Genomic DNA, 10,997 nt, shown 5'->3' on the forward strand with positions numbered 1-10,997 from the left:
ACCGTCACATTATAACGCCCCCCCCACGGCTGAAAGGGCGAGCATGTTTGGTGTGAAGGGGATTCGAACCCGTGACCCGCAGATTGCGAGTCGAGTGCCATAAGCACCTGGTCAACATTATGGAAGTAACATAAAATGCTAATATTGTTGGTTTATGATAAAACTACTAGGACTATTAGCCAACATCCCAAAGTTTGAACTGTTGACCATAAAGAAGGCTACCAACTGGTAATACCCACAGCCAACTCCTCAGTTAATCTTAACTAATGATTAATTGGATTCAACATTATATAACATCCTCATAGCTAAAAAGGCAAGCATATTTGATGCTTGGTTTTGATTCTATAACTCATAGATTGTGAGTTTAGCACTCAAACCACTAGGCCTAAAAATGATAATTAACTAAGTGTCATTGAATTTTTAACCAATAACATTATCTAACTTTACTATGAACTGGTATCTTAGAAGCTTAATATGTTTTCTACTTCTTAACACTATAGTTACAGAAACGTGGAAATTAATAGTTTGTAAATCAAAACTTATTCACATTGTTTAGCTTCCCGTCTTAAAGAAAGTTGCAAATTTTTAAATTATTCATATCAAACCTTCAGAAATTAATGTTTCTGTACATGACTATGTACTAAAGTAAAATCAAACCTTCAGAAATGAATGTTTCTGTACATGATTACGCACTAAAGTAAAATCAAACCTTCAGAAATTAATGTTTCTGTACATGACTAGGTACTAAAGTAAAATCAAACCTTCAGAAATTAATGTTTCTGTACATGACTAGGTACTAAAGTAAAATCAAACCTTCAGAAATTAATGTTTCTGTACATGACTACATACTAAAGTGAAATCAAACCTTCAGAAATTAATGTTTCTGTACATGACTACGTACTAAAAGTAATTTCTGAAGGTTTGATTTCGTAGTCATGTACAGAAACATTTACTAAAGTAAAAGTGCAAAGTCCTCTTCCGTACTTGCACTTATTTACCTTGTTTTTATGTAAAGCTTCTAATTTTTTGATATTTCCAGACTGTTTTACTTGCAAAACTTTACATATAAGTTTAAATCTTCTCAAATATATCACTCATAATTATTCAGTATTATTTGTCATGTAAAAACTAAGTTGCTATTTTCTAACATACATGATTGTATTTGTTCAACGTGTTAGGAGAACAGACAGGTTCAAAAAAATCAATTAAAAACAAAACTAAGAAACCCTATAACCTGAGTATTTTTGAGAGGTTGATCTTTCTTCATCGGTGACAAACTGAGAAGGCTTCCCCAGTGAAGAAAGGTATATTTTTAGTACGTTTGTATATTACATGGATATATTGTTCAGTTACTTGCTTCCTGTGAGATTTCACAATCCTGTATAGTTGTCTACATTCAACTCGGTTGATAGGGTATTAACCTCAGAGCACTGCTGGCAACTCAGCTGATACAGTATTACCCTCAGAGCATTACTGGTATTTCAGTTGATAGAGTAATAACCTCAGAGCATTGCTGGAAACTCAACTGATACAGTATTAACCTCAGAGCACTGCTGGCAACTCAGCTGATACAGTATTACCCTCAGAGCATTACTGTTAATTCAGTTGATAGAGTATTAACCTCAGAGCATTGCTGGAAACTCAACTGATAGACTATTAACCTCAGAGCATTACTGGTAATTCAGTTGATAGAGTAATAACTGATGCAAACCAAGAGTTGCAGTTTAAAATCTTAAACAGTTCTCTGAGGTTAATGCTTTATCAACTAATAAGAATTTCAAGCATAAGCAGGTTTGATTCCATCATTCTGAAAATCAAATAATGAATGTTTCATCAAAATGATCACACGATTAGCGTTTAGGATTTTTTTTATTATTACTTATACCATATCTACATTTTTTTCACATTTTTTTCTAGGAGCTTCTGGATCCTATTAGCTCATTCAAGGATGTCATCAAACCTACCTTTTATAGGAAGGTTGTAGATGAAATCCTAATTGCTTTTCATAAACAACTTCAATTCTTCAAAATCAAATGCCTGATCCTTGAAAGTTTTTACTACATTTACAAAACAATGGTATCCTTATATGGCTATTAACTATTAAAATTTCTTAATTTCAAAATCTAATGTCCGACAAAGAATTTTGACAAAAAATCTGTTGGTTTTTCCTCGACAGTTTCCTTGAAATAGTTCATTACATGCCCTTTTTGTTTCCACATCTTCAATGTTTCAACCAGCTCCATTTGGCCCTAAAAACAAAAACAGTTACAATATTAGTCCCATATTATAATATCTTAATATTCTAGAATACACTCTTCAATGGAAATTGTTTTAAGTAAAAAGGACCCACGAATTATGTTAAGCATTTTTTTTTTATGTTATACTTTTATTGGACTAATAATTTTCCGTTTTGATTTTATTAACAACTTTCATACACAACTGGTAAAATTGACTAAACTCGAAAAAAAAGAGTAGCATACACATTTAACACCTCAGCTTATCAATTTATACAGTATTGAAATGTACATCTGTCACACTCTGTATCTCTTGAACAGTTGATTGTAGGAAAAATATATATATATATCTATATTCAAAATGCTTTATTTTCAAGAGTATATTACAGGAAAATTCATTTTTTGCAATTCCTAAAATTTCATGTCGATATCAACATCCATTAGTCTTCAAATGTGCTGAATGGTCAATCTGAGAAAACTTATTAAGAGCAAAAGTGTTTCTTTTTGTGAGGGAATTTCATGGCATACACACTCTGATCCAAGGGATTGGGTTAACTGCACATCTTATATTTACTCATCACTATGTAAAAAAAAATTACCATTGAATTGTTTCAATGGGCATCTACTAGTATGAAACATAAGGGTTTGGGAGCGAGTAGGAGGCATCATAAGTGGAAAATACAAGCATAATATACACAGACTAATGTACAAGTTCATTATGCTTTTTTCTTCATGATTTCAGAAAACAGTGCAAGGTGCTGGAATCTATTTTCGTAAATAATTAAAAAAAGCATCTTACAAGTTGGTACTTAATAAAAGATAATTACCATAAGTTTAGAAGAAGTTTTCTGGCCTTAATAAAAGATAATTACCATGAGTTTAGAAGAAGTTTTTTGGCCTTAATAAAAGATAACTACCATGAGTTTAGAAGAAGTTTCCTGGCTTTAATAAAAGATAATTACCATGAGTTTAGAAAAAGTTTCCTGGCCTTAATAAAAGATAATTACCATGAGTTTACAAGAAGTTTTCTGGCCTTAATAAAAGATAATTACCATGAGTTTAGAAAAAGTTTTCTGGCCTTAATAAAAGATAATTAGTAAGATATATTCTTATGCAGTTGGTGAAAACATATTAAACAATGGAAAAAAAAACTAACTCGGCAGTAGGCAGCTGGTGATTAACAGATATTTTTTTCATGTTCATGTGTTTTGGGACCTTTTCCTTGTTACGACAATGAAATGATTAGCGAATAAGGCAGCAATGTTTCTGAATTTACCAATTATAGTAAAACAAAGGTACATGTAAAGGTTAGTTTACTATGGAAGACGTTTCTTTGTGTAAGAAGACTAGGATATTTTTTTATACATAGACAATAATGAAAAGTGTAGTGAGGCACTTAAAAGGGTGTGAAAATTTCGAAAGAACAACGATGTTGATGTGGATAAAAAATAGGATGTGGGTGTGATGTTTTAATAAATATATAAAGTTTTTGGTTCAGTGTATGTAAAGAAAAAAAAAGTAGATTTCGGGGGCTTTATTCATCTTACAAATTTGGTATTTTTATCCATTGATAATTTAATCCCCCTTATTTAACTCTGGGTTTCTGGTCAGAACACAAACTTTTGTAAGGAATACAATTTGTTCTCTGCTAGCTTGAGAAAACTTACAAAATCTTCTGAACTTCTTTTAATACTTTTTCCCACTTATATTAGTCACTAATTTGTTTCTTTCTCAAAATAACTTCTAGTTTTTGGAAGTGAGACTTTCTGAAATTTGAGACACAGTTCTTATTATTAACTCTGCAACAGGTTTCGACGCAAAAGCACTCTTGAGCGACGACAGCTTTAACTATTCCTCTAGTATACATTTCATATAAACAAGCTCCATCAAGTCACCTTTTGAAAAGTACATATGAATGTACTATTTTCAAACATATACAACACTTCATGCATAAGTATAACTCATAATAAATTCCATAGTTCATCACTATTATATTATTTATGTTTTACAATTTAATGAACCAGTTTTTTATTTATTTCTTGCTACTTTATTTATATAAACAAAAACATTAGTTTTTTTTTCTTTACTCTTCTTATTCCTTCACTACCAACTCTGTAGCTAAGCATTATGACAGCAGAAGACGCACATATATATATATATATGTTTAACTAATTAAACTTATACAGATGGGGGTCAAGAAATCAATTTTTGCTGGTCACTTGCTACCATTTGAGAGGATTGCATATTTATGTAGATAAAGATATGTAGATAGAAGGAAATCAACGATAAATTATCAGTCTAATTCATATATAGAATGCTCATATTCTTTTGATTTTTAGCCTGTTTTTATATATGTTCTTAAATAATTTTTGTTGTTGGATGTGCACTACGGCAAACACGTAAATACTCCTACGACTTTCCAGAATTCCTGTACTTGTAAACTGGGTGGATCGTAGGAGAAGGCAACGGTTTTTTTTTTAAGTAATCATATACATTATTTTCCTTTAGTATTGATGAAACTTTATTAATGGTTATAAAATGTTAAAAATAATTTTAATATGATTATTATTTATTACAAATTTTTACAATTATGAAACTTATTTTGCATTGCTTGCTTAGCATGAGGATTTAGGGTTGACCTTAATCTTCTAAGTTGGTCAATCTTTGTAAGATATAACTTGAATAATGACACAAAGTATCATTACTTAAAGGGTTACCCAAATGAGGATTAAATGTATCCTCATCATTATAGCTTTTAGTGTTAGTATGCAGTGATTATTATTTATTATACAGATTTAGCTTCATTAATTTACAAGCTAATGTTTGTATATTTTTTTCTATCAGAAATTATTAATAGCCCAAATTAATGAAAAATAAAGATGAACTAAGCAACAAATATGGTAACTTTGGTTAGGGTAAGGCTTAATTTAAACTTAGGTTTAACTTAGCTATTACAAACTACTTTCATCTTTGAAAAACAAAGACATGAAACTTACAAAAAAGTAATTAAAATAAACCAAAATAAATTTATGAAGCCATATTACGGAACTTGTTAATTCCCACAATACCTTTTTGTTTTCATGTTCTTATTTCATTTCTCAAGCCTTACAATAAACTTCATTATTTCTAAACAGTGGCATTATGGATATGATAAGCTATAAATTTATTCCAACAATTGTTAAACTGTATACCTACTTTAATTACGAGCATATCAATTGTTCTAATGTCCGCCACGTTTTTGTTTTTCAAAACGAGTTCTCGTAGCTTCTCTCTTCCTTGCTTAGCATTGATCGGGATCTCAAATTCGTATACTGAAAGTAAAACAAACATGTTGTTAAATACACAAAAAAAATATCACTTGGACTTAAATGTGCAAAACAAAAGATTTAAATTAACTGAAAAACATACATATAGCAGTATTTTCAAAAACTTTTTACACGAATTACACACACAATTGTTATAATTCAGTACATATTTAAAGTCCGTAGTTTTTCTAATTTACTCAAATAGTATTCTACCTACCCACGCTTTAAAATAATCTTAAGGCTCATCGGTATGCATCATACCAGCTGCGTAGCTCTTAATATCTATTCATTCCCCAGTGGACTAAAACCTTAATTTGGTGTGTGGGGGCTGAAGAGGAACAACTGTTTCTTGGTGCCCCTGGTTGTTTGATTTAAAACCTTAATTACTGCCAAGTTGAGATATTTTCTTCTGTTTTAATAGGTGTTTTTTCATGTTTATTTACAAATCAACTAGATACAATATGTGTGCTGATCCAGTTCACACTTTACTTTCCAGACATCCACAAAATGAAAACCTCACAAGCACGAGATAGATGTTGAATGTTTTCAATACGTATTAAATAGTTGATACATAACGTTTCTTCATTTAAAGCCAAAGGCACACCACAACATCAACCACATATCTAAGGTGTACTTGACGAGAGGTCTAGTAATACTATTTCTAGTCAATTCCCCAACTAGTAAGCACTACTGGATCCCGTCGAGTTCATATCTTACTTTCAGACTACGTTACTGATCATGAGATGTTTATATATCCAACTTTACTAAAGAAATAGATAAATTTTACTGAAATCATTACTTATTTATACATTAATTAACTGTATTAATAGTTGAAATATAAAGAGCATAGTCTTACAAATCATTTCAGTTTAAATAACACATAATTAGAACTGAGCAATTAGGGGATATTTGCTAATTGATTAATTAATACCCCCATTAACTATGTTTGATTAATCAATTACGACATACAAGCCAAAAAAAAGAAAAACATTGGCACTATTTAGCAGTTCAAACTGAAACAAAAAATTGGTGGCAGTTGCTGCCAGTTGTTTTCCCTCTATACAGCTGTTAAAATTAGTGACAGTAGCACATGGTCTTAATAGCTTTATTATAACAAATACAAGGCAAGCAATTTTGGTGGCAATGGAAATCAAACTCGAGACCCTTGAATCATGAGGCCCCCTCCCCAAATCACCAGAGCTAAACAAACTTCAAGTTAACAGAACAAAACAACTTACAAGCTAAAATTGGGCAGAACACAAACACCTCTTTCGGTAGCTTCGCATTCAACAATAAAGAAACATAATAGCAATATTTGGATTACTTGGACAGTTGGAATAATTGAAAATAGTAACAAGTGGAAACCCTAATTCTGATTAGTTGATTATTTTCGTGACAATCAATTTCATTGTAATTTTGATTAACTGACTGTTGGAATAATAAAGAACAATAAGAATCGGAAACATTAATCAATTTAATCATAACTTTGGTTACTCGATTAAGATTCGTGTTTTTTTTTCACATCACAAAACTTAACGGTGTTTTTCTTACAAAACAATACATGTTGTGTTACATTACTGAAAAGTTGAAGACTACAGATGTATGTGCAGCCTCAGTGATATAAGTGGATTTACATGTATGTACAGTTGTATAGAAAACCCATATACACAACATATATTCACAACACAAATTCAGTGAAACATCACGCATTTTTATATTTCATGAGATCTCTCGTCATATCCTCATCATTATCTTACATTAGTCCTCAACTTTTTTCTCGTGATTTGAATATCGTATGTTGAGTTAGGCAATTTAATTGATATAATCAGTTACCAATGAGCAGCAATTACATTGATCAGTGTTGTAAAATTTTGTTTCTCATGAATTAAGTGTTACATATTCAACTGTCACACACACCATAGAGAAAAGATAAATTTTACTCGAACCATTATTTATTTATCTAGAAATTAATTATATTAATAATTATTTGATACATAAATAACATTGTTTTACATATAATTTCTGTATAAATAACAATACATATCTTCTGCAAGAAATCACATGGGCCGCTACTTTTTTGTCGGTGCATAGCTAAACATAAATAAGACGCCCATGTGATTTCTTGTAGCAGATATGCATACTCTACAAATTTTGAATGCTTAGTTACACTAGTTTGCCTAAAAATTTTATCATCAATATTTTCTCATTTTGGCCACAGCAACAAGCCAATATACTTTCTTAGATAAAGACACTAAAACTGTGTGCAATATTCTAACTGAGGTTTAACTAGTGATTTGTATAAAGAGATCTACAAATAACATAGCTGTAAAAAAAAAAAAAGGTGTGGACAAAAAGAAAGCAAGTGAAAGATATGAACTCAAAGGTATTGAAGAAACCCACGTGCAATTATAATAGCTGTTTGATGCTAGTTATTCCAAACTATATCTGAGTATCAAATTTATAGCCTTTGTGGTTATTTGTACCTAGTGTACAACAAAAGAAAGTTATGGCCAAAAAAAAAAGAATTGTGACAGAAAGATGAGAAATCAAAATTAAGATGCCACCCTCCACTAGTATTGATGGTAATTCATCCTATAACCCAATCAACCTGTTAGAAAACTGAAACTGTTTTAACTGGAACATCATCTGTCTTCTAAATCTTAAACATGTGCCCTTTCATCCTACTGTTTTAAGAAATCAGACCTTTATTGTATCAATTTCTCAAATACTTTGAAAACACGAATAAAATCACCTGTTACCCTTCTTTTGTAAACTTCAATACCATCAACCCTTACCCTTCTTTTGTAAACTTCAATACCATCAGCCCTTACCCTTCTTTTGTAAACTTCAATACCATCAACCCTTATCTTTTTTCAATAGGTAGAGAGAGAGAGGATTAAATGATTTCCTGAAAATTAAAGGTTGAGTTAAATTTTTAATTTTTGGGGGTGGGTAATCAGAAACAGGCCTATCTGCCCACATTATATATTTGATATACTTGTAGCATTCTACAACTCATGTAGAATAAGGCTAAAAGGATGACACTTGGCTCTAGAAACTTCCATTAAAAAAGAAAAGCTTAAAGACCTCCACTTGCTTTCATTAAAGACTCTTTGATGATACAGTAATTCCATCATTTATGTAAAAAATTTATTCACCTATCAAAAGTGAAGAAAATACAGAAAATGTTTATAAATAATGGTGGCTTAGGAGTTTTTGTCAGTGCGTAGAATAACTGATAAAAATATTCTAAGTTAATTGCATTATTATCTTACTAACCAGAAAGCCAACTAAATACTGTTTTGAAAGAAACAATTTTTTCAAGTTATATATATATACTACACTCAACTGTGTTCATTGCCTGTAGTGATAGATAAGTTTAAAAAAAAAGTATAGACATTTTCCATGTAAAGCATGTTTATCATACTCATGTTGACTCCTTTTTCTAACTTGGTTGGGACATCTCATGTCTGAAAATGTAATTATGCATATAATGCACGATTTCCATAGCATTAATCATATAGTAAAAACCAAGGTGACATAAATCCATTTAGTTCATTAATGTTGTTCTTTAACCCACTAATATAACCAACAAAAGTATTAAAACCACACTGTAATCATTTATCAAATATAAAATGTACACATCTTACAAACAAGTTTATAACTCTCAAAAAACAAACCTGGGATCTAGGCTTTCAAAACTAGAATAGTCACTTTAGTTTACAGATATCTTTCCTCAATATTTTAAAATAAGGCTTAACCCAGATCTTATAAACATTTTTATTGAGCAGAAAGTTTTGTAAGTAGATCCCAATCCATTAGTCTTCAAGCATTTGTTTTTAACAATCACACCCAAATCTTTGGTTTTGAACATCATTTCTCTTTTCTAAAAAGAATCCAGCTTTTTAAATAACTTTATCTGGATGCAGCATGATATCAGTTTTCTTAAGATACACCACACTGGGACATCTTCATTCAAAGTAGTGATGCCTAATTTAAAAAAAAAAAAACTTCAATAACATTAACAGCAAAAACATCCAGTTCTGACAACCCCTTGCTGATCATTTTCATTTTACAATTACCTGTCATAATAATGTGTTGGCACACAATTATTTATAACTATAATGAAGTGATTTACTTTTAGAGGTCAATTCTACATGTTTCTACAGAACATTGGTCTGCCTACTTCAGGTATTAAGACATTATCATAAATATTTTTAAATCTTAAAAAAATTGAATGAAAAGAAACTTTTTATGTTTCTAAAAATAGATTTTGTCCTTTTTTATGAGTCTATTGGATTTGAATGTTCACACAGTAAACAGTATGCTACAATGGTACTGGTAGACCCAGTGACCTTGTTGAAAGATAATTGTATTTGTAGTTATATTTGTCCTTAGGCTGATGTTTCGAATTTTTGCTTATTTACTTTTGAGTATGAGGTGCGACCTTTTAGGCTTTATCAAATTATGGGTCAAATAACCTGCTACTAGCAGTGCTAATGCTTCCAAAATAGCATGAGTATTACTATTACTGTTATTCATTATTACATTATCAGCTTCCTCGTTCTGAATCATATAAACATTAATTTTCATTATTTACAACCTAATTTAGGCTAAGCTAAAAGTAATAAATGTAACATTACGGGTAAAATTAAACAATACCAAATGTTAACTAGGGTCTACTAATATGATATTAGCAATAATATTGTGATTTCTAATAGTAGTAAAACACAGTACCATTGCTAGTGTTAGTCATAGTACTGTAGTGTTACTGTTAGTACCACTACTAGTACAACAACGTTAATTATAAGTGTAATTTATATTTCGCATTAAACGATAGCATATCATTTTACATACTGATATGAGGTATCTGTCTATACCAAGCTTTATAAAGGTTTAAAACTCTTTTTCTTGCTTCTCCTTTGTCAAGCGATAAAATAGGTTTAACATGCTTTGCAACATGAGCTACTCTTCCAGTTGCGGCCATTTTCATAGAAATAAATTAAGATGGTAACGCTAGATGGCAATAGCTATAAATTAAGCTGGAAATTCAATCGGCATTATATTTGTACTTTGAAAGTAAGATATACTTAGGTCAATGTTTATTAAGTTCATTTCAACAATTATTAAGGCCTAGCTTTGTTTTTTACGTGCCTAGGCTTATGTTTTCAATCAAATCGAATGCTGGATCAATTTTTATTACTATGTGTATGTTTTTCATTGCTGATAAATCATATTTATTGGGTGGTTACTCTAAACATGAAATTTTATGGTGTGAGGTAGTGATTTCTATTTCATGTTTAATTATGGTTATGTATTTTTCCTTCTACAGTTTAGTTCAGCTGTATTTTTATTTGGCTGAAAAACACTACTTATCTGCTTCCTATATAAAATATTAGACGAGTTATTTTTTATTTGCCGTAGTTGAAGTCGAACAAGTTGATACCGTGGTCACTGC

At 30.6% G+C, this 10,997-nt stretch overlaps 1 protein-coding gene across 1 annotated transcript; it reads right to left on the reverse strand.

The window, feature by feature from the left end:
• Positions 1-1,850: 1,850 nt before the first annotated feature.
• LOC106470315 (NADH dehydrogenase [ubiquinone] 1 alpha subcomplex subunit 6-like) lies at positions 1,851-10,535 on the reverse strand. Its single transcript, XM_013930863.2, has 3 exons — positions 10,397-10,535; positions 5,430-5,545; positions 1,851-2,249 (listed from the first exon to the last, which is right to left on the reverse strand). The coding sequence occupies exons 1-3, from the start codon at positions 10,530-10,532 to the stop codon at positions 2,124-2,126; spliced, it is 378 nt and encodes a 125-aa protein (XP_013786317.1). The 5' UTR covers positions 10,533-10,535; the 3' UTR covers positions 1,851-2,123.
• Between the last annotated feature and the right edge of the window lie 462 nt (positions 10,536-10,997).

This window comes from Limulus polyphemus, unplaced genomic scaffold (genome assembly GCF_000517525.1).
Source record: "Limulus polyphemus unplaced genomic scaffold, Limulus_polyphemus-2.1.2 Scaffold3938, whole genome shotgun sequence".
NCBI classification, from domain to species: domain Eukaryota; kingdom Metazoa; phylum Arthropoda; class Merostomata; order Xiphosura; family Limulidae; genus Limulus; species Limulus polyphemus.

Excerpts from the sequence above, each read along its gene's own strand:
- LOC106470315 (XM_013930863.2), bottom strand. The coding sequence starts at position 10,532 with ATGAAAATGGCCGCAACTGGAAGAGTAGCTCATGTTGCAAAGCATGTT. Across the intron at positions 5,546-10,396 it reads TAGACAGATACCTCATATCA|TATACGAATTTGAGATCCCG; the intron begins GTATGTAAAATG and ends TTTTACTTTCAG. Across the intron at positions 2,250-5,429 it reads TTGATATGCTCGTAATTAAA|GGCCAAATGGAGCTGGTTGA; the intron begins GTAGGTATACAG and ends TTTTGTTTTTAG.